General features: G+C 39.1%; 1 protein-coding gene across 4 annotated transcripts in view; it reads right to left on the reverse strand.

The window, feature by feature from the left end:
* LOC110829096 (uncharacterized) overlaps positions 1-16,249 on the reverse strand; it is a 31,120-nt gene extending 14,871 nt beyond the window's left edge. For all 4 annotated transcript variants that reach the window (XM_087355769.1, XM_087355768.1, XM_087355770.1 and 1 more), the window contains exons 1-7: positions 16,157-16,249; positions 12,320-12,468; positions 8,413-8,493; positions 7,515-8,040; positions 4,951-5,296; positions 3,829-3,897; positions 1,944-2,162 (exon numbers count right to left, since the gene is read on the reverse strand). In XM_087355769.1, coding sequence (XP_087211895.1) covers positions 1,944-2,162; positions 3,829-3,897; positions 4,951-5,296; positions 7,515-8,040; positions 8,413-8,493; positions 12,320-12,459 — 1,381 coding nt within the window. In that variant the 5' untranslated portion in view covers positions 12,460-12,468; positions 16,157-16,249. The remainder of the gene's footprint in view (positions 1-1,943; positions 2,163-3,828; positions 3,898-4,950; positions 5,297-7,514; positions 8,041-8,412; positions 8,494-12,319; positions 12,469-16,156) is intronic.
* Between the last annotated feature and the right edge of the window lie 6,671 nt (positions 16,250-22,920).

Consider the following 22,920-nt stretch of genomic DNA (forward strand, 5'->3'; position numbering starts at 1 on the left):
TGGGTACTGCAATCCTTTCCCAGCGGTAAAGTACGGCTGCGGCGTGATGCTGACCACTCACCCACATCTAGTGCCGAGGAGAAGAAAGAGTAGGAGCTATACGTCCTCCCCCCCAAGTGCCTGCATAGGCACGTAGTGGGATGCTTTAATTTACTTTTACTGTTGGAGCAATATGCATATTTGGTACTATGGTTGTGTTACCAGTGACCTATCTAACATATTAAATTCTATATCATATCAACTGTTAAATACTAATGTTACAAGAATTAGATTCAACGCTAGAAAACTAACAGAGGACTGAATGTCAGCTGCTGTTTCTATGCTGTGGATTAGAACAGCTGTGTGCCTACACAGGTTAGGTTAGGTTTGAAGGTTGAGTTAATTTTCTACCCAGACAGAATTTTATATATACTTTCAATGGGTTCAATAGTGAGTGAGACTAACTATAGGATGTGGAATAAGTCAAAATACAAAACATACAGTTTAATATAATTTAAAATATTAATTAGGTTTCACAAATAATAAAGATATGATTAACATGAAAATGTTGTATTAAATTTACTGGTACACAGCAGATGAGGCAGTGTTTGTGATAATTTCTGCTATATGAGTACAATGAAGTTTAATAAAGTGATTATGAATCATTTTTACACTGTAAGAATTCATCAACAGAAAAGTGTGTGTTAACACTGTGTATAGTTAAATTTATCCGAGGTAGATGTAGGTAATTTACGATGCAGTTTCTTACTTAGAATATATATTTACAAGGAAGACAATTTCAAGTTTTTTAAATAGGCTAATATACAAATTTCTTAGTTTGGGACCGGCCATAATTTTAATTATTTTCTTTTTTAAGAAAATGTAATTTTCCTGTGAGAAGCAATTACCCACAAAGATTATTCCATATTTCAGTATAGAGAAAAGGAATGTCAATCGCATTGATTTCAGTATGCTAATATTGACAAAATGAAACATTTATCTAATTGCATAACATTCCCCACTTAACTTCTGAATTATTTGATCAATATTATTCTATCGCTTTAAGTGGAAGAATTTTGAATTTTCTGACTGATCTACATATTATCCATAAAATCAAATACTAAATGATGATTGTGGTGAATATTTGTTACAAACGTTATCAGTTTTGTTCACTCTAAACTATTTACTCATATGAGAGAACTGAATTTGTCAACTGACAATCAAACAGCCTATAATACTTTAGAGGAGGAGGTTAACAGTAAGATATGCCTGTAATTAGTCATACAAGATTTGTTTCCTTTTCTGTACAGTGATTTTACTATTGATATTCCAAATGGTCAGTCAAAATACCTGTAAGCATTCTAAGATTCAGCTATACCTCTTGATATTTAAACATATAGGAAGACAGTTATGTTACAAAAGGAATAATACTAATGAATTCTTCTCTGGCTACCAGCCGTGTCAGGTGGTTTAATTTAGAAAACACCAAGGTGCTGAGGACGATGATAAAGATGGTTCTTGAATTTTTTTTTTTTAATTAAACCACCTGACATGGCTGGTAGCCTGAGAAGAATTCATTATACTTAGTCGCCATGAGAGCTAAGCTTATTTAAGATTTGAAGTTTTCGCAGCGGTGAGTATGAAGATTTCTGTCTTCTGGGTTGTTGCAATGTGTAGTCTGGTCTACACAGCGCAACAACCCAGAAGACAGAAATCTTCAGCTAAGTTTATGTTTAACAATACCATTTAATAGCTTTATTTAGTCCAATACCTCACTTAAATGATCTATACATCTAAATATTCATTAGTATATTGTATGTTTTTCATGTAATGAAAGTATTGTGTATGGGTTTTCTTCTTATAACAGACCTCTCTCACACCACTGACTGACCCCTTCTGTCATAATACTGTTTACTTCTTTTTTCAAACATCCTGGAATCAGTAATAGTTTTTGATCTACTTACCCAGTATGAAGCACACCTTTGATAGTGTCTGGAAAGTGTAATAGAGGGCCACCAGGAATGGAGTGTCAGCAACTGTTAGATGTATATTGTGTTCTGTACTGCATATTTGAAGAATTTTTTTTCGAGAAGTATTGTTGGTGATGTCCATCATCTTCATGGCATACAATGCACCGTTATCTCTACCGCCATTCTTGCGTACAAGGAAAACTTTTCCAAAGCCTGTAACAGTTCACAGTTATGTTTCATGTTGCTCTCTGCTTGGCAATCAGCTCTGACATTTGTAGACTCTGCCTTCAGAATTCTGTATCAAAATTCTGTGTACTATCAAACATTTATTGACTGAAGGGTTACTATTCAAGAGGCACTAAAGCACTTACCAATAGTGTTATAGTTATTGTGGTTCCATATGATTAGACCACATAATTTCAAGTGACTACTAAGAATAACCCCACAGGGTGACACAAACAAGAAGAAATTCCATTTAACTTTTTGATATTTCATAATTTCAACTCTTGTTGCTGCTGAATCTTCTTTTGGAGGGTCTGTGTTCAAGTCATATGCATTCTATCCATGATTTGTAATTAGAAACTTGGTTGAAACACAAATAAATTTTAGCAGGCTTTCAATGGACACTGTTAAAATAATATTCCTCAATAACAAATTTTGTTCAGCCAAGTATTGTCTAGACCTGTACCATTTTAAACCCTTAAGTCTGAAGGTGCTAACTTAAAAATGTTATGAATTAAAATCTGTTACTCATATATAACAATAGAAATGGTCTGATATTTCAGTATAGGCCTTGTGTTATCACAGAGCAAAACTTAAATGTCATTTACATCAAAAACAAGAATCAGGTCATAGAAATTTTCTATGGATATGGGTTCAATCTTATTTTTGTTACCCTGCACTGCTAGGCTATATTTCACTGGATTGGAGTAAACGTTAATATTTGCTGGCATGATAGTGATAAAATGCTGGTCTCCTTCTTGTCAGTGTGCATCTTTAAGAATTGCATTGGTGAGAATTCCTTAATTGTATATATACAATGATGATAAAATAATGTCATTATTTCAATTTGATGCTAAAGTTAAGAATCCACAGATCTTTACATATGCCCCCTCTACTCCATCATGATATAGACATAATTGTTCGTAAATGTTTGCAATTGTCAATCTTCTTTTCCCAGAAGACATTCAAGAACAATATCAGCAGTCAGAAGGAGTACAATGTTAGAAAATAAATTCTGATTTCCAAAGTCTGGGCATACGAAAAATTCTGAGTTGCTTCCAATCATCTTCAACCACTGATTATGAACTGATCTCTGATAATTCTAATGTATGATTTCAGCCAGATTTGGCTTTGAATTTAAGAATGCTATGATTTATTATCAAATGTACATAATTATAGATGACTGAAACAGGTGTAACTGATGTAGGATTTGAGGTTTTCACGATGGTGAGTCTGAAGATTGCTGTCTTCTGGATTATTGTACCGTGTAGTCTGATAGATTTCCATTAACGTTTCAGAGGTCACACTGTCTCCATCAACAGGCTGATGATTCATCGCCCTGATGACGGAGGCAGTATGACCTCTGAAACGTTGGTGGAAATCCACCAGACAGCAATCTTCAGGTGTAACTGAGGTTTAGGATCTTTTATTTTTTGTGGCTAATTTCCATAATTATAACTCCTGTAAATTTTCCTAAACTGAGATTGAGCTGCATGTTTCTTGCTTCCAGATCAGCTGTTGCTGCTATTTTACTGATACTGCTGCTGCTATTACAATTTTTCCATCAATCTAGAGGGGTGCAGAAATTAAGGCTCAAGTTCTATAAGCAGGAATTGCACAACTAATTTGATGAGTATTAATGGAAGGTTATACTTGCCTCCTTTTCCAAGAATCTTAAGCTTCGTGAAGTCTTTCAATTTGGGAAGGTAGGGTAATGAAGGCTCATCTGTAACAAAGTATCATAATCTAAGTAGCCTACCTTTATTTTACATGCATGATTAAAGTAATTTACACAGTAAAACATGTAATTAGTGCATTGAACATATTATTCATTATAATTAGGGAGCAAAACCATCTCCTTACCAATCTCTTAGTTACTGTCTATATGGCTTTTATGTAATGTGCTTAAATACATATATATGTTATCTTAATCAGTGATATGCAAAATGGGAAGAATGCTGTCATGGTAACTATTGTTTTGGGCCTTAAAAATTTAATTTAATGGAAAGTTTCTGATATTAATTAAAGCATATTATTTATCGACATTTCCTAAGAATTACTAATATTTTCACTACTGTAGTCCCTATATTTACTCTTTAGATATATAATGTGTTCTAAAACTTTGTATGGTCTGAAGAAACAAGGCATTGAGAAGATGTAGAATATAACCCTTAATTAAGATACCACTGCTTCCTTTTACCTTTATTCACAATTTACTGTGAAACAGCACATTTGAATGGAAAACTTAGGAAATGCAATACTTCAAAGTAGCTACATTCAGTCACAACTGAAATGTTAAGTACAATCTGCTTTCAGATGTAATGTAATATGTCTAATGTAATGTAGTTGTTGGATTATGGGTCAGAAATCACAATTAACGTAGATAGAAACATTTTATATAAGCTTTCAACCCATTTGCAGATTTTTTAGTGTTATCTATCTATCTATCTATCTATGCATTGCTGTCTGCACTGCCATATGTTCAGTAATATATTTGTATAGCGATAGTATAAAAACTACATCATCAATACTACAGAGTCTGGTCTGATAAAACTGCCCGTTATATAACCTACAAACTAACGAATACATAAGCAAATAGAGTATAAGGTCGGTTAGCTCATGATCTGTACTATTGGCACTACTTTTTTCACCAGGAACAAAATGGTCCAGTATAAAATATCATACTGCCTATCTTTCATGATCCAATTAGTGTCACAGAAGTTTATTACCATGTTTTTTAAAACCAAGCAACATAATATCACACAGGTTGTTCACATACCTGGGGGAGTAAACACTTTGGCCTTTCCACAGGTACAAACTGACAGTTTATCCTTAGGTGGCATATCCATTGCCTTGTTTTGCCCATCATTCTTGACAGCATCATTGTCCCAGTCCTCATCGCAGTCATAATTCGAGTCCTCATCACAGTCATCATCCAAGTCCTCATTGCAGTCATCATCCAAGTCCTGATCGCAGTCATCATCCCAGTCCTCAAACCATTCATTGTACCAGTCCTCAAAATAGTCGCACCAATTCTTGATCCAGTCGTACCAGTTGTCATCCCATTCTGTGACACTGTAGTTGCTGTAGTCATAGCTGCCCTGGTGGTCAGGCTTGATATGATTCTGGAAAAGAAAGTTAAAAATGGTGCTATGATGCTGAAGAATCACATGTATATTAATTGCATTGACAAAGTTACACCACTCCAATGTGGGGCATGAGGATGTGATGACTTTCTTTAGGCTTTCAGTGTGAAATCTCACATCCTCATGATCAATCCTGTATTATCTGAAACTTTTGATGTCGATACTCCGACGCATAACAGCGTACCGAAGAAAGATTGAAGGTCTGGCTTTTTACGTGCCACCTAAAATTAATTAACACCCACGCAGACCAGCTACGGCCACCGGACCATCGGACCAATAGCAAAGCGCAGAGTTCAGCTCCTGTGAAACGAGCTTCTAGTGTAGTGTTGCTTGTTATGGTTTTGTAAAATACTCTACCTCATGATTTGTTATCTAAACCATTTTGATTAAATCAATTATTTCCATGTTGCCACTGATGATGACCTCTTGAGGTTGAAACGCGTTTGGCACTAGTGTCTTTTTATATTGTTAATAGTTTGTTTGTTTGCTTATTTTATATTAAAATTAAGTTGCAGCTGTTTAACAGTTATGAACAACAAAGAAATAAGATGGCCACTATTATTGAATCCTTGTAAACCTAAGGACATACTAGACAAGTCCCAAATTCAAGTGTAAATCATATGTCCAGTAATGAACTGCATGGATCACAGCCTATCCTCAGAACCTAATAGCTGATAAGTTGAGGAAAAAATGCCACACTTTTGTGGAATCCAAACATTCACTAACAAGAGTCCATCTCTCCATCTCTACTACATCTCACAAGTGGTCTCTTCTGTCCGACACATTTATAATCTCTTCCATGTCCTGCCCATCTCATCTAATCCTATCTGATGAAGAATATAAATTACACATGTCATCATTATTCAATTTTATCAGCCCTCACCCCCTGTTACTTCAAACACTCTCCCCAGCACACAGTTCTCAGATGCCCTCAATTTATAGGACCCCAGAAGACAGTCATCTTCTCAGTGTGAGTTCTTTCTTTAATGTGACAGACCAAGTGTCAGACCCACACAGACAGCTACAGTTCTTGTATGTTTGCATCTTTACATTTTTTTGTTTATTGACTGAATGGCTGTAACCACAAGATAAAATGTCAATTTGTTTGGCACAGGAAAATTAGGAAATATATCCCTGAAATTCTGACAGATAAACATTACTCCCTCAGGATTGCTGAGGGTTGGGAGTGAGGCTGGCAACCTCACTCCGTAAAAAAAGATTTGTTTCGAAACTTCAAGCTAAGCCTTGGAACCAGGAAAGGAAAACTTGGAAATGACCACAGCAACGGTAAATGGATGAAGATGCTGTGAGGGAGGATGCCAATAAATTTCTAGGAATAAGAAACTGGAAACCAAAGGCTAGAGATAGAAATTAATGGAGGCAAAAGATTGAAGAGGCCAGGATTCAGCTTGGAACTGTAGTGCCAAGAAGATGAAGAAGAAGAAGAATAACATGATGCCAGTACTGTTCAACAATGAACGCTCTTTGTACATGTGAAAATACATCCTTGTACCTTGATTGTTTTGAATACAACTGATGCCTGGCGTAAGCAGGTTGTAACATTACCTAAAATGTGTGTGCTCTTGTATAGTCATAGCGACTGTTTATTAATCCAATCAAAATGTACTGAATTGCAACCATCAATATACATTTTAATACGTGTTGTGTGACTTTTGGATCACTCTGTACAAGGATTATGTGGACAGTACACTGAGAAACTCCTTAAATGGAGGTAATCAATAGTGAAATAGTTGCCAAAAGACCACAGTTACTGTTCACTGAAGGAAGGAATATCTTGCTTCATATTTGGGGGGGGGGGGGGGGTCAAACCTCAGTTCCCACAAACTGGCTGTCATGACTTAGGTGGTAACAGTTTTTCCAGAAACAGATGATTGTTGACATTAATGATTCTGCATTGAAAACAAGAAATTGTGGGTAGAATAGAAGTTCTTATCTCTCACGAAACGTCTGAAGCTCTCAGGGCAGCAATTATGAAGATGGCTGTCTTCGGAGTTTATCGTGTAGTTTGGTAAAAGTATAGCTGTGTGTTAGCGGTGACTGCTGCCATCATGACCCAAGAACCTCTCAAAATTTGGTAAATTCTACCACACAACAACCCAGAACACGGCCATCTTTCTTTGAAGTTCTGTTCAACTCCTTAGACTGACTCTCGACAGGAAAGAAAGGAGTGGCTTACCTGTTTCTTTGTGATTTTCCTGTGTCCTTTGGTACAGAGATGCCCCGCTGCTTCATCATTTCTGGTAACTGTTATTTTATCTCCACAGCGGTAACGAATCCAATCACTTTCCTGTTTTAACTTTTTATTTTCATATAGGAGCCTTTCTATACACGCATTCAATTTCTTTATCGTCTTTTCAGTTTTCTTCTCTCCATTATGTTTGTGATGCATCAGGTCTGCCACTTTAACTTTAAGCATCTCAAGTTCCTGATTCACGTTATCAAAGTTCTGTAATCTGGCTAATAACATGTCTCTTTCTACAATGGCTTCACTAACATCTTCTACCTTTCTCTCAATAGCTGTCAGGTTATCTCTGAGCTTATTAATTGTCTCTTCCATTACTGGCCATGAATTGCACTGGCATCTTTTATCCAATTCCTCTGTCTGCTGTTCCTTGTTTTGGAAAGATAACATTGAGAGATTTTCATTATCATTCGTTTTTGAAGATAACATTTTGTTATTAGTCGGGTTCCTCACCATGGACCTGCAGTCAAACACATTGTATCCCATTAATTTTCATTATTTTTATAACTGCAGTGCTGTTTTAAATTCAACAAAATACCAAAAGCACATTTAATACAAATGTGTATGTATGCTTATATTTACGTTACTAAATATTTTGCTTTTAGATAGATAAACTATTTAATTATTACGTAAAAAGATAATTGTGCATAATAGTATGTATACAAAGAGAGCTCTCTTTTTACCCGCAACCCGCAGGTGTCGAGGTACACATTCATTCATTTAATCCTATTTGACATTTAGTAGGACTCCTTGGACGAGTGATCAGCCCATCGGAAGGCCTCTACATACACAGGACAGTACAACACAGAAAGACGAGTACAAACATCCTTGCCTTGAGTGGGATTCAAACCGACGGTCCCAGTGCCCAAGTGCACGAGGTCCTTGCCTTAGACCGTGTGGCCACTGCGGCTGGCTGTAAGCAAAGTTACGTATCATAAATCTATTCAAGAACATAGTAACAGTTATGAATACAGTTCATAAGATTATTCAACTAATTACACTAATAAAAAAATTAAAAATTTAAGTATGTAACACATAGGCATTATTCAGGCTACTGGTAGAGTATTCTAAAGCATCAAATTTGTTATGTATGTGCGTTATTGAACATGTCACCAATAATATGAACCGGCTTTCCAGGTTTATCTTTTCTACAAGAGCATTCTCTACGTCTCCCATGTTTTCTTCTACGTACCAAGCTATATGGAGAACCTAGTGCTTAATTTACGAAACACAAGAATCCTACAACTTTTCTGTTGTTATCTTTTGGAGAGGAGGCAGTTTTATGTATTTACCATGTTGGCATTTAGTTATATATCGTTTTTGATGTTACTTCCTGAAGAGGAGACCACTCTATGTATTTACCACACTTATGATTAGTGATACAAGTTTTTGGTATCCCTGTGCCTGTATTTTGGAGTAGAAAGAATGTAAAAATTTCCTCTTGGTCATCTCTCCAAGAAAAACATATTTCGTATTTACCATTTATCCTTGGATGCATTTGTATATACAATTTTTGGACACCTTTTAGCCCTATTTAACCCCCAAAATCAATACCTTTCCCGTGGTTGTCTCTCCAAGAGGAAAACTACATGAAGAGTAGAATGGGGCAAATGTGCACACTTACAGTTAACATTTTTATTTGACACTGCTTAGAGGAAAGTCAAACATGTATCAGTTACAAAATCCATCTTTAGTCGAGACGTGTTTACTATACCCCCTTCTCACGAACTATTCAGTTTGTGTCACAAATTAATGTTAAGTCTAACTTAGCAGAAATGGATCTTTTCCCAGTCATTGAGGCAAAGATCCAAATTGTGTGGGACAGGAATCTGCAACTGTAAGATTGTACACTTCTGAAATATTTAATAAACTGAAGTCCACTTTCATATACCAAGTTTACATCTTATTACATCAGCTGAAGTAATATGTTTTTTTGTTATGGTCTTGTTTCAGCATAGCATTTGAATTTAACTTGGTGTGTGTAGTTTAAGAACAATACAAACAATTGTATTACATGGTTGGATCTTATATGGAAATTATGCTAAACAGAATTTTTCATAAGTTGCAAAAGAACACAAATGTGATGTTGACATCATGGTGTGAGAATCCTTGCAGATGGCTGCCACACAGCAGAACACACACCTCCAAGACAGTAAAGTGGTAGGTGCTTTGACCTACAAGCACGATTGACATTTTTTTAAGACAAACTGATCCATTTAGTAATGAATTATCTCTTATCAAACATGATTTCAAACAGCAGAGCTTATATATTACGTCCCATCGTTTAACAGAATAATTTTAATTACCTCACAGTGCAAGCATATACCAAAAGAAAACCATGAAACAAACAAACAAGCATATATTCATCGCCCTGATGACGGAGGCAGTATGACCTCTGAAACGTTGGTTAACATCGACCAGACTACACAGCGCAATAACCCAGAAGACAGAAATCTTCAAACATAATGAAATTTCTAACCTAACCTAACCTAACCTTCCCACAATTGTTTCACTTCTGTCAGTGTATAATCCTAGTAAATAACTTCATCAGAAAAGAAATTTTGCCGCACGCGGACCTCTGCCCCATTCTACTCCACCATTTCTTCTGTGAAGCACCATTGTCATGCACACCCTATGTTACGAAATAAATAGGAAAGATAAATAATTTTCCAGAGTTGCATTTCTAAAAGGAACTTTGTTTTACATTTTCCTTCTTTCTAAGACTTGCTGTTTTGGAGATACGTTCAGACGTGTAAGTGTTTGCGGCCATGTCATAGCTTAGGCATTATTGAATTCTCACCACACATGCTCATGTTTGCTCCCAGATAAGTTCATATGGGAATTTTGCAAACGTGCATTGTTCTGTTGTTCAAACCATATGAAGCGTAACAAAACGACATGGAAACTGTCGTGGTATTAATAAGTGAAATTTTATAAAATTAACAATGACTTTAAATGTTAGCTGTTCTGAAGCTAACAAACATCTTTACAATAAACTCAATTTGTTGTTGATGTACAGCCATTACCCATTTCCATTTGAATACCAATCACAACACAATGCATAGCCAGCGTGTGTCAAATGGTCAACTCTGGTCTAGAGTATAGTAAAACACAGACTTGAACCAAGTGTTCTGGGCCCTTGTAAGTTTTTACTGAACGTAAACTGGTACAACAGTATCACCCATAGCCGAAAGACTGACATCTGGCAGTTGCAATGATTAGCGTGTTCAAGATACTAAAGGAGTGTAAGTCCTCCAGTCAAGTTCATTCACCGCGAAAAAATAGACCAGAAAAAAACATTGTAAACAAAACTTGCGATGTTATTTAATGTACCATTATGAGAAAAGTGTAAGGTATTATTTTGATGTGGTATCTGACCATTTTTCATTGTCTGTTGCTGAGAATTATGGCAAAAACTATTTACTGCCATCTTGTGGACTGCTTCTATTTTCACATTATACGAGGTGCGATCGGAAGGTTTCCAGACTAAGCGTATAAAAACCCGTACACTTATCTCAGGTATTAAATTCATCTATCACCCTCAAAGTAGTTCCCCTGGGAGTGAACACAACGATCCCAGCGCCGCTGCCAGCCTGGAAGCATCCCTGGAAATCTTTCTTTGTCAGAATGTCAAGCACCATCTGCGATTCTGCCTGAATCTCTTGCCAAAGACTCGCCAAAACGGCTACGGAAACCTATGAAATGCTAAAGCAAGCATTTGGGGAGTCCGCAATGGCTCGTGCACAAACTTTTGTGTGGCATTCACGTTTTAAAAATGGCCGAACCTCTGTCGATGATGACGAGCGTTCTGGACGACCATCTTCGAGCACAACGCCCGAAAATGTTACGAAGATTCGGCAGGCCATTCACGAAGATCGACGTCGTACCATCAACGACTTGTGCGACATTGTTGGGATAGGCTATGGGACCTGTCAGCTGATTCTAAAGGAAGAACTCCACATGCGACGCATCATGACAACGCGCCAGCGCACACCGCCCTCAAAGTTCGGCAGTTTTTGGCCTCAAACACCATGGCCGTCATCCCGCACCCTCCTTAGCTCCGTGTGACTTCTTCCTCTTCCCAAAGATGAAAATTCAGCTAAAGGGAAGGAGATTTGAGACGATAGAAGAGATTCAGGCAGAATCGCAGATGGTGCTTGACAGGCTGACAAAGAAAGATTTCCAGGGATGCTTCCAGTCTTGGCAGCGGCGCTGGGATCGTTGTGTTCACTCCCAGGGGAACTACTTCGAGGGTGATGGATGAATTTAATACCTTAGATAAGTGTACGGTTTTTTTTCCGCGCAGTCTGGAAACGTTCCGATCGCGCCTCGTATAAACGTGTTGAAAACAGAAATAAAATATATAAATTCTGATCTTATATAATTTATTACGATTTTGTGTAGTGGTTAGTTTTGTGGGATGAAGGAGGAGGTAACCGGCAGATTCGACTCCTGTTTCTCCTGAGACAGAGTTAAAAAACTAAAGTGAATAAAATTAACTAGGTACTTCCTACACGCATCTATCATTTGTTATATTAGCTGCCAGTAACTATTCCGTGACGACGATGGTTTAATTCTAAACGTTATTTTTATATGTCATGTGCCCTCCAATACAAGATACTGAAGTGGTTTATCATAAAGCTTGCAGTACTATCTCATTGAGGTTTAGTACAATAGCCTAAGCACTCGACGTGCCTTTTGTTATAATTTTGGTATTTATCACAGTGCATTTTACATACCAGGTGTCACCAGGCTGACGAAAGTCCTGGAAAACTTGATGGATCTTGCCATACTCAGCATCTTGGTCAACCTGCTGAACCTGTATGTCCTCAGTACCCTGGTCAACTTGAGTGTTCTGTATCTTGTGGTCGTCGGGCATGTCACGATCCTGGAAAACAAGGTACGGTAATATTATCAGACATTAACATATTGCATGTCCAGTCATTGCATTTACAGAGTTACGGAATTCTCATGGTGCATTTTATTTATTTATAGTTTCTTTAATGACGCCTTTTCAGTAACTCAGGCTATGTAACGTCGAAATAGTACATTGTACAGTCAGTAACACTACAAAAATAAAATGTTTTTTACACTCTAACTCATTACATCATACCAAAGTCTGGATTCTTATGTCTGCTATCTCGTTATGGACAACAGAACAAAAGGGTGACTGCCAACTTTGAGTCCTTGTATATCCAAAGACCCACTAGAGAAGTTGCTAATATAATTGCACATTAAATGTACAGTAATGAGCCCCATTTTTTCAGAAGCAAATTATCGCTCAGGTGGGAAAAAATGTAATTCTGTTTATAAAGTCTGAATTACCTTGCTGGCAGGTACTGAACTTGAAAATTGGGGGATGGGCTAAGGGGGTAAAAGAGGAATTAGATAAATTAGGGTTGGGGTATATTTGGCAGGATCCGCAAGGAAGAAGTGTGGGCAGGACGTGGGAAATTTTAAAGGAAAGGTGCAACGCCATAGAAAGACAGAACGTTTTTGCTAAAATTAGAGAAAAGAGATCTCTGGCGTTGTACGGGGAGATGAAATCAGGGTGGGGTAAACAGGGCTACATTGGTTGCTGTACGAGGGTGGAGAGAGAGGGATGGGCATGGTTCAGAGCGGGTATTTGGAAGCTGAGAGGGATGAGGGGGGGCATGGATGGGAAAATATGCCCTTTATGTGGGGCGACAGAAAGCGAGATTCACATACTATTAAAGTGTACGGAAACCGGGAGGTGGAGGGAACAGCTCCTGAGGAACAAGTGGTTCACCGTTGGCGAAGAGTTGGCCTTCAAGAAAATTTTAAGCACTACGAATGACACGGAGGTCAGGGATGTAGGGAAATTTCTGTACAAAGTAAGATGTAAAAGACAGGTCAAAATTAGGAATTTAGAACTGCCACTGAGATAGAAGGCACGAGAACAATAAGAAAGAGTTATGTAAATAGTATTAGGGATTAAGGAATAGTCATGTAGAGTAGCATTAGTGAATAGTTGTAGTAAGCAGTAGTGCTAATAGTGCTACGTATGTAAGGACTGTGGCCGTGAAAACCTGGTGTTAGGCGGCCACAGATCTCTGTATATAGTCTAAACCAAATATATTATATTATTATATTGTTAACAAATGTCCAACACTGGTAACTATCCTGATAAAGCTGAGTCCCAACTCACAAGTGGTCTCCCATTTATAATCTCTCCCATGTGTACTACAGGTCTGGCCAATCTAATCCTGCTTGATTTATCTGATAGGATACAAATTATGGAGCTCGTCATTTTCGATTTTCTCAGGCCAAACCCCCTGTTACTTCAAAGATTCTCCTCAGCACCCCAGAAGACAGTCATCGTCTGAGTCTGTGTGTGTATACATGTGATTTAAGTATTTTGTAACGTCGCTCAATATCAAGCTCAGCTACATAATATTACAAACTGATACTTAAGGCATGTTCATATTTCCTCAGTTTAACTTGTTCTTTGTTACACTGAAAATAGCTCAGGCTGTCGGCTATAGAATCGAATGATTGGGCTTCTAGGAACAGTGAACTCGAAAGGATGTGGAAGGAAGCGGTCGTGGCTTAATTTAGTACAGTATCCCGACGTTTCCATGAAACCGACCTCATTTAGGATAACCGGCCATTTTTCGGTCGGAATTATTACAGTCTCATAATGAATATTTTTCGTTACGATGCACTTATTTTGGTTGCACCCTATAGCTTTCCGATGACGTCAGTCGATTCTGCCTTATTTTCTAATTTACATGTGTGTACATATTAAATAATATACAACACATTTTTATAACTGAATTCAAAAACCCGAGTAAGAAAAATAAATGTTGGAAACATTTTGGGGCAGGCGCGGTTTGTGAATCTGAACTGGATTCAGCTGGCTCAGGAGCTACACTAATGAGGTGAAAGTAATGGAACTCAGGAAACCAATGTAACAATGATTCAGTTCTGTTCGACATTGTACAATACAGCCTTCTTTATCAGTCACAGGTAATTAGACAAAAGTGTATTATGGAATTTTGATCATTTTGCCGCGTAGTTTGCAGTTAGAATACGAGAACCATCTATTAAACACGGCACAGAGCTTAACATCTGTTTAATGTTGTCCACGCAGACCTTATTTAAAAGTAGAAGGTGTCTTTGGAAGGATAATGAATCGGCATATTTTTAAGAAATAAAATATAATAAATATTACGTATGAATGTCTCAATATGTGGTTTAAATTATTTATAACCCTTCTATATATTGTAATGCACTGATACTACAAATTGGAATTAAATAAATTAAAAGATAATTAACTGATATATCATATTAAATTAATATATTAACACTTCAATTTCATGTACGTCTTGTATTCAGTATGACAAGTAATGAATGAAGAAGTGCATATAATAAAGACAATCAATGTGGCTGACAGCTACAAGAAATTCTGTGTCTTCTTTGTTCAATCACGAGGAAAGGTACAATGAACACAAGAAATTCAAAATTTAAAATTTAAAATAGCCATAGAATCTGACGCGCCTCTAACCCCCCTCCACACACACACACTGCTGGATTAACGACGAGGCTGAATTGAATTATTTCCTTAAAATCTGAATAATATCTGTACATGACGCGAGACAATTTATTTGATACTTAACCACTGCAAAAATCTTAGAATTATATACTTCAGCACGTTGATTAGGCCTCGTGAGAACGAAATCCCGAAGATCTTTACTATCATAAAAATGAGTTTTAACGGTTCAGTCATTTTTATTTGTTGATCAACGATCTCTCTAAATTATCTAGCTTCTTGGGACATACATAACAAACGGTATCCATAGCTCGGATTGTCGTTCTATCAATTGGCTACTTAAATATCTCGATGGTGTTTGTTTGCGGTTCCGAGAGAATATTTTACAGGAATAACTGCTATAACGCCTAAAAATTGTTGCAGGAGCAGTTCCACTAGTATCGTACGTCAGAGCACCTTTTTTATCGCCTACTTTCTTTAACATTTCCTTTGTCTGCCCTTAGCTTTCTCCCCCTAGTAACTTTCCCTGAAGACGTTTAGATTTTTCATAGATGGCTCCAGCATCGAAAACAGTAGACTATCACGTTAGAAACATGTATTAGGAATTCTCATTGATTTAACGACGCGATTTCTGTAGCTTAGATTATATTAATATATCGTCAAATGAGAGGATGATGGTGAATAATGAATTGGAATGTATGTGGTAGGAAGCGATCTGTGCCTAACTTAAGATCCTGTCCAAGCCTAGAGGGACTGAGGAAAAACACGAAAAACTTCCGGTCTATGCTTCCTGTCAACTTCTCTTCGTCGCCAAATAATACGATACGGTGATTCTCTGTACGTCACCTGGATGTACTCAGAATGCGCGTGGAAACTGCGCGTTGCGATACCGACTGAAGCTTGCAGTTTAGTCGCTTCGAATCCTGATCCGAGCTATGATGTTAAACACGTGTGTCTTTTGTGGTTATGGTTGTCTTGTGTTGAAACAGGCAGCGTAGGCTAACTACGAATTATACGAAATGTGTTACTGCAGCCGAATGTAAGGTATGCCTTTATTACTTACCGAATTCTGCAAGGATGTGTTGATCCAGTTGCGCGAAAACGTCCACGTAATGAATGCAACAGAACAAGTGAATTATATTGCGTACGATTTCATTACTCGCTGCAGATTGTATACTACGTTTTTCCATGGAAACATAAGTTGTTGATTTACGTATTTGAGACAAAACACGTTCAACAATATAGAAATGTCAACTTTTTCAAGTTGTGTTTGTTGAAGCAGTCTTGAATTGGCTTTGTTGTACATAGATTATGCCATATAATATTTGATATTTAATGTCATATAACAAATTCAGAATTTGTACGTAACAACATTTGTATTAACCACGCATAAGATAGAGCCTGAACATGACTTCAGTGGTAGTGGAAGCATACGTTTCAATACTGTAATGCGCAACAAGATCTAGACACAGGTTGGAGGATAATATTAAAATGTATCTTAGATAAATAGTATGGGGTGGTATGAACTCGTCTGGCTTAGGTTAGAAACCAGTGGTGGGCTGTTGTGAACACTGTAATGAACCTTTGGGTTCTATAAAATGTTAGGAATTACTTGAGTGGTTGGGGACTGTTGACTTCTCAGGAATGGCTCGGCTCCATGAAGAAAGAAAAGCGCAACATTTCCATGTGTGGTGAGGTACAGGAAGAGTAAAGTGTAACAAATGCGACAATTATGACCTTTTATCTAAAACATCCAAAACATGACATGCTTATTTTTCTTGGTGATTTTAATGCCGTGATTGGTAGAGAAAATCATATAGCATACGTTGCAGGCAACTACACTATACATAATTAAAGTAGTGAAAATGGTAATCCGTTAGTTCAGTTTGGCCAAATGAATAATTTAATTGCAATGAACTGTAACCGGGCAAATTGTGTATTACGGCTTGGATTAGTTTGACGTTTATGACTTGTGACATGTGGTAGTTTATGATTTCTGGATTCTATTGTTGGTGATATCTGGCATATGTTTGCGATTTATGACTTGTAAGATTAAGGAATTTTACATATACCAATTGTTAATTTCTTTAGAAGTGTTTGTATACTGTGGTTATTCTTTTGACGGAAAGCCGCGTGAGCAAGTCATGATTTTGTTATCTCAGTTTTCGTATTCTGGAGTCGCTTAAAGGGAGTATACATGGTCCATACGTGTTGAGATTGACACAGCTTTCGAGTTATGTGTGAATGTATATATACAGTCTACATGAACATAAATGACAGGTATTTTATTAAGTATTCTGTCTGACGACAGGTCCATATGAACAGGATCCTTCCATCCTTTTCTCGGACTGGGACCTGTTCATATACGTTCTTGGCAGATGATCCAGAAGTGGTTTGCCATTGCCTTCTTCTGTGTGTGAATGGAGTAATTGTTGGGATTCCACGGAGGAAAACTCCGTGTTGCCTAGACCACGGCCTTGCCCAACACAGTTATAAATTCGGGCACCGCCGGGAATCGAACCCGAGACCCCAGGATTACAAGGCCAGCGTTCTAACCGCTAGACCACCGTGGCTTAAAATTGAGGGCTATTGATTCTATTTTAAATGGTTTAGTAAAGTACACGACAGTGTAAGAGAGGTTTTGCTACACCTGATCTATATTATTGATATATAAAAAAAATATTTTGAGTCTGAAGGAAACTTTTGGACTGGACGGACGTTTCGACTTCAGAACTGACCATCTACCTCTGCGAGCTGTCTTCGATCAAAAGCCCTTCAAGCGACCCTTGAGATAACCCCTGAGCAACTGAGCAAACCGAGTAGAGAAGGTGGAACGGTTATATAACACTGGTTTTGACCATAAGATTATTCATAAAGGTGCCTGAAAACCATCAGGACGGGAAAAAGGGATGAATAACAAAAGAAGGCCTAAGAACGTAATGACGTCTAAAATGGAAGGAAGAAGGAAAGAATGTAGAGCATGCAAATATGGATAGATGGAGTTTAATAGGGTTGAAAGAGTATGGGAATAAGAAATTTGCATAAAGTGGCTGAGGACAGTCAGAGAATGTAGAAAAATTGTGGTGGAAGCCAAGGTCTGTTGTACTTGAGAAGACAATTAGAGTTGCAGAGACAATTAGATGATCAGCTGGTGCAGTGCACGCCACTAAGCTGCTATCGGCCTCGAAAATATTCTATACTGATAATTTAGCATAGTTGTGTCAATTGTCTTATTGGAAATGAGTTTATTGGTTAATATTTTCATACTGTATAGTCAAAAGATTCCCCCCACCACCAACACCACTAATTATGCATTGCTTCTGGAAATTCAGAGCTGTTAAAGTGCCATCTTATCGTGCGAGTAGAAATACGACGTCGTTAACAAGGTAAGCGGGATTTTTAATAGTCTTTGGCATATATTTCATGAAGTGTGCACAAAGACTTTCGGGCCATTTTATCTTACTTCATATCGGTCCTGTGTAACACCAAATTTACATGAAGTTACAATTGCATATTATTTATAACCTCAGAAACAGCAGTCGTGTGGTAAAAGTGAGTACATAATGCCTATGTCTATAATTATTATTAAGAATTACACATTTGTTTGAAATTATTTTCAATGGGACAAATACTTTATAAATTAAATCAATAATTTTTTGGCGAATTCTTAAAGAAACAGACCACCCAGAAGACCTAGCCGTAGATTGGGGGATAATATTAAAATGTATCTGAAGGAAATAGATTCGGAGGGTGTCAAATGGTCTGAAATTCCTCAGGATGGGGATTCTAAAGCGGGATACCTTGTGAACCTTTGGTTTTGACTGGCTGAGTAAATATCTGCTTGTTTGGAAAAACTTTGCCTTATGGAGCTGAACTTTTTCATGGTGCAAATGGATTTGTATACGCATCATGTAAATGTGTAAAATCGCCAGCCTAACATAGTGGAAGAAACTTTCTGCATAACTTAAATTACCCCGTGTCACAATATTTCCTAAACTATGAGAAAAGTACAAATTATTATAACCTGTAATTTTCAGTTCATTGCTATTGTAAAACCTTTTAGCCTGCGACCAAAGTAATTCAATTGGATTACAATGGCAGTGCCTATGTTCTTTGATCAGTTAATCAACTTCAAAACTGTAAATAAATGTTAAATAAGTTATATTCAGGACTATTATTCGACTGACTTCCTGCAAAACATAAAATAAGTTAAATATTCCTCACAGTGGTATTCACACAGCAAATTAATTATGTTGTCAGGTAATTTTACAAAAACTTTTACGATTCTGAAGGGACAGACGTAACAATTAAATTCTTATGTACAGACATGTTCATGGCATGATGCTGAATGAATGATGCAGACAACAAACCTAAAATATAAACCAGTAATAATCAGTTAAGAGTTCAAAAAACTTAATGAGATTCTCCCACCTATTCCATGAGGATGTGTTGATAATGGTCAGAATCACTGTATATTTTCCACCATGAAAATTCATATCATTCGTTACCTCTGAATTCCCACAGAATGTTGCTCGAATTGCGTGATTCATAAAACATTACACAATTATGCTTAATTATGTAATATACTTGAGAAATGCTGTACAGCAACTGTTAAATAAATAGCATCCTAATTTAATATATTTTTCTCATTTTATCTGAGTTTCAATGTTTAAGTCACATTTGAGTATGTAATGTGATTTAATTTAATGGCATATAATTCTGCGATCTGGAGCAGAAGTCAAACCACAATAAACAACAATCTGGCAGTAACAGTTAATACCATGACAGGAGCCACTGCTGAGAGCTCAGTCAGTAACAATGCTAACTACCATCCAACACCCCCTCTCCCGGTCACTCACCAAAACGTAAACATAACATAGCGATAATATCGTGCTCCTGAAGATGTGTTTCAGAGGTGCTTACTGCCTCCATCATCAGGGCGATGAGTGACTGCTATTGGTTGGAAACACAGCATCACGTGTATTATGCTGCCATCTCATGATCACTCACGTTCATAATTACCGGTGCCACGTTGCATACAAATGTGCTACTGAGATATACTGTGATGCAATCGATCAGCAAAGTCCCTGCAAAACAGATGTACATGTCCATCAGCATCTCTGTAGACGAAAGGGCAAAATTTATTTTCAGAAAGTAAGTCAACAAAGCTTGTCTCTTATTTGTATTACTGCCAGCATCCGTATTTCCACATTCAAGGCTAGGTTCTTCCCAATTACACAGCAAATCAGACTTTGCTTGTTACTAGAGAAATGAAAGTGGTTTTACTCAGTTCAAATACTTCATACTCTGCTGCCTCAGTTAAGGTGTTACACAGTTAGCTGCTTGGTGGAGTTGTAAACTCTGAATTGCAGGTTACAGAATTTCTTGTGACAATAATGCTAAAGGATGCTGCATAATGTTCTGTTAGCTTAGGGGTAAATTATACCAAGTAGTTTTTGCAAACAATATGAAGTTGATTCCATTTTCAAGACAAGACCAGAAGGCTGCATGTGATGTGCTTGGCACTAAGCAACAACCTGGCATCTTGGATTGAGGCAGATGAGGAAACTTCAGTAGTGCAGTCTGCGAAAAATATAAAAAATCTAACACACTCGGAGCCAGTGACATATGAAGTGAGCCAAAAGATGATGATGATTTCTGTAAAGCGGTGGTACCAAAACTGAGCAAAGTGCTAGAAAATATTAATGTCATGATGACATTGACAGTGTGCTGTGTGTTATTAATATTGAACGTTATCTTCTGTAAAAATGTAGCCATCTGTTTCGACAAACTACATTATTACATTACATAAATGGCTATTTACATATGAAGGCATAAATGTAAGTAATATCCAGTGGTTTCTGCCTGTAGAAATGGTCTGAAATGTGACTTAAATTTCATATATTTTACTCAATGCATAAATATACATATCAGGGATTTCAAAATTATATAAATGTCACATAGCTTCATCACAGGTGCTGAATCTGTCCTCCGACACCCACATTAGATAAGAGCCTTCCAGTGGTCGGTGACATATCGTCTCAACGAGTGGCGGAACGAACAGTGGAGCGACACGCTCGAATCCTTGGACTGCGAGGACCAGTCGCTTTGGAAGATGACCAAGCGGGTGATGCGAGTCCCCACTCCGTCGCCCCCCTTGATACTGCCGGGAGGACTGGTCGCGGCAGAAAGGACGGCGTCTCCACGCGCCTGCCAGCGCCCAAATCGGCTCCAGCTAAGCCTTCTCTAGACCAGGAGAACTTGGGCCCTGGGTGGAACCACGTGGTCCGTGGTGGCCGCGTCGTCAAGGCTGCGGCCATGAGGAATTCCGCCCCAACGCCATCTGGCGCCATTGCACGGACTGAGCGGCAGGCTGTCTCTAAGGCCGGCCGTGCCAAGCCCGCTCGTCCTGTAGTGCCGGTGGCAAATCCCACTGCACCTGTTCCCAACAAGCCCGCACCTGCTCCCAAGAAGAGTGACCACACCTCACCAAGGGTCAGTCGCCGCTCCAGGACATCTCAGATATCCTGGAGACCCTCTCACCACGGGTCTGCGTCGAGTTGACACGCCGTCACCTCGCCGCGATCCATTCCCTCCCACCCGGGGGGTCTCGTCCGCGAGCCCTCCTCAAAACCGTTCACCTCTTCATGGCCGACAATGACTGCGCGGCATAGAGGACACGGTGGTAAAGCCTTGCGGCTGGAGTACTGGAACGCCGACGGTGTTCGCGGCAGGAAGCTGAAGCTGGAGAAGTTCCTCGTTGACTACGGAGTCGATGTTTGCCTCCTAAACGAGACGCACCTCACGTCGGGGCGGGCCTTGAGGTTCGCGAACTACGTTTGCCACCGTACGGACCGCCCGACGATGGGGGGCGGAACAGCGATCCTTGTCCACAGGCGCATTGATAATTACCCTGTGCCGGTCTCGGGTCTGCAGCAACTGGAAGCAACCGCCATTCACCTGGTGCTGGCAACCAGGAAAGTCAAGCTCGTGGCGGCATACCTCGCACCCACCCGGCCCTGGATTGAGTCGGACTTGACCGAGTGCTTGAGCGGGGGTTTCCCGGTCCTCTTGGCTGGTGACCTCAACGCGAAGCACACGGAATGGAATTCTAGGCTGATCTCTGCTAGGGGCTCGCTCCTGCGTGATTACGCCAACAGAAACTTCTGCTTGATCTACGGGCCGGATTCCCCAACCACGGCTCCCTACACACAAAACGCCACACCCGACGTCCTTGATATTGTCCTCAACAAGGACTTCGTCCTACCGGTGCACCTGACTGTATGCCTCGCACTCAGCTCAGATCACCTGCCCGTCCTCATCGACACCACGTGCCGATCGTCCTTTTAACACCTGCCTGATCGCCCGGACTTCGCGAGAATGGACTGGGCTGCATTCCAGGCTTGCCTCGAAAGCAGACTCCCGGGGAACCCCGTGGTAAACAACGAGGAGACAATCGACAAGTGCGTCGAGGAGCTGACCAGTGCTATCCTGGAAGCCACAGCAGCGTCCGCTCTCAAGCTTCGACCCCACGTTGACAGGCGACCGCTTCTGCCCGCTAGTATTCGGGATGAAATACGCCTGAAGAACCGGCTGAGGAGATGGTGGCAGGTCACGAGGGACCCCGCTCTTAAGACCCAGGTCAATCGACTCCAGAGGTAGTTGACCTACCGTCTCAACGAGTGGCGGAACGAACAGTGGAGCGACACGCTCGAATCCTTGGACTGCGAGGACCAGTCGCTTTGGAAGATGACTTAGCGGGTGATGCGAGTCCCCACTCCGTCGCCCCCCTTGATAGTGCCGGGAGGACTGGCTCTCTCGAACCCC

This window comes from Zootermopsis nevadensis, unplaced genomic scaffold (genome assembly GCF_977971745.1).
Source record: "Zootermopsis nevadensis isolate Lab colony 2312 unplaced genomic scaffold, Znev_1.0 Znev_ptg000025l, whole genome shotgun sequence".
In the NCBI taxonomy this organism is placed as follows: domain Eukaryota; kingdom Metazoa; phylum Arthropoda; class Insecta; order Blattodea; family Termopsidae; genus Zootermopsis; species Zootermopsis nevadensis.